We start from the raw sequence: 786 nt of genomic DNA on the forward strand, positions 1-786 counted from the left end.
GAAGCTTGTTCATCAATGCAACAACACAGCAGCAAAGTCACATTGACAAATCGAGAGCAAACTGTACGATTTGTATACAAGCAGAAGTTATTCTGACCGGGTGAAAGCTGCAAGAATTATTTTACCATTGGCACTTGAGTTGTGCAAACTAAACTTAATACTAGAGTAATATTTTATCGACCTCGAAAGGAACAGTCTTTGCTATTATTTTGAAAAACTTTGATAAAATATGGGTCGGAGAAAATCAAAAAGACAAGCACCGACAAGGAAGAAGGCCATCGTCAATTAATTTTCTATTTCTTTTTTTCAATTTTATTAATTATATGGTATATGTAAGAACTATAAAATATGCAACATGTTAGTTTCTCGATTAGTCCGGTTTCAAATAATCTGGGATACCGATTACCCAGATTATAAATAAATACAAACTTATATTCACCAAGAAATGAACACGTTAATTATTAAATTAAATACTTAAGAAATAAATGTTAAAATTCAAATATTTATTTGGTTAAATAATATCACAAAATCAATTAGCCGTTTCGCAGGCATCTATCCAATCATTATAAACGTCTATAGGATCGGAGAGCACGTTTATAGTCGTTTGGTAATCCTCCATGCAAACTCTGCACGATATTCTCGCCGTATTTCTTCCCTTGTCCCTACAAAAAAAACGTAATTATTATTGATATAATTCGCACATTTCAATCCAACAAACTAACATTTTCACTTCACAAGACTGCTCGTGATTGCAGAACGGACAGTTGAACTCCTGATCGAGCGGTT

The 786-nt window shown here is 33.1% G+C and overlaps 1 protein-coding gene across 1 annotated transcript; it reads right to left on the reverse strand.

The window, feature by feature from the left end:
* Positions 1-529: 529 nt before the first annotated feature.
* LOC108558858 (transcription elongation factor 1 homolog) lies at positions 530-778 on the reverse strand (the record flags this gene model as incomplete). The annotated part of the gene is made up of 2 exons (XM_017915890.1): positions 530-662; positions 723-778. Coding segments are annotated over 2 exons (189 nt in total), but the record flags the coding sequence as incomplete, so codon positions are not given.
* Positions 779-786: the final 8 nt, after the last annotated feature.

This window comes from Nicrophorus vespilloides, unplaced genomic scaffold, assembly GCF_001412225.1.
Source record: "Nicrophorus vespilloides isolate i.1.1-1 unplaced genomic scaffold, Nicve_v1.0, whole genome shotgun sequence".
Lineage (NCBI taxonomy): Eukaryota > Metazoa > Arthropoda > Insecta > Coleoptera > Silphidae > Nicrophorus > Nicrophorus vespilloides.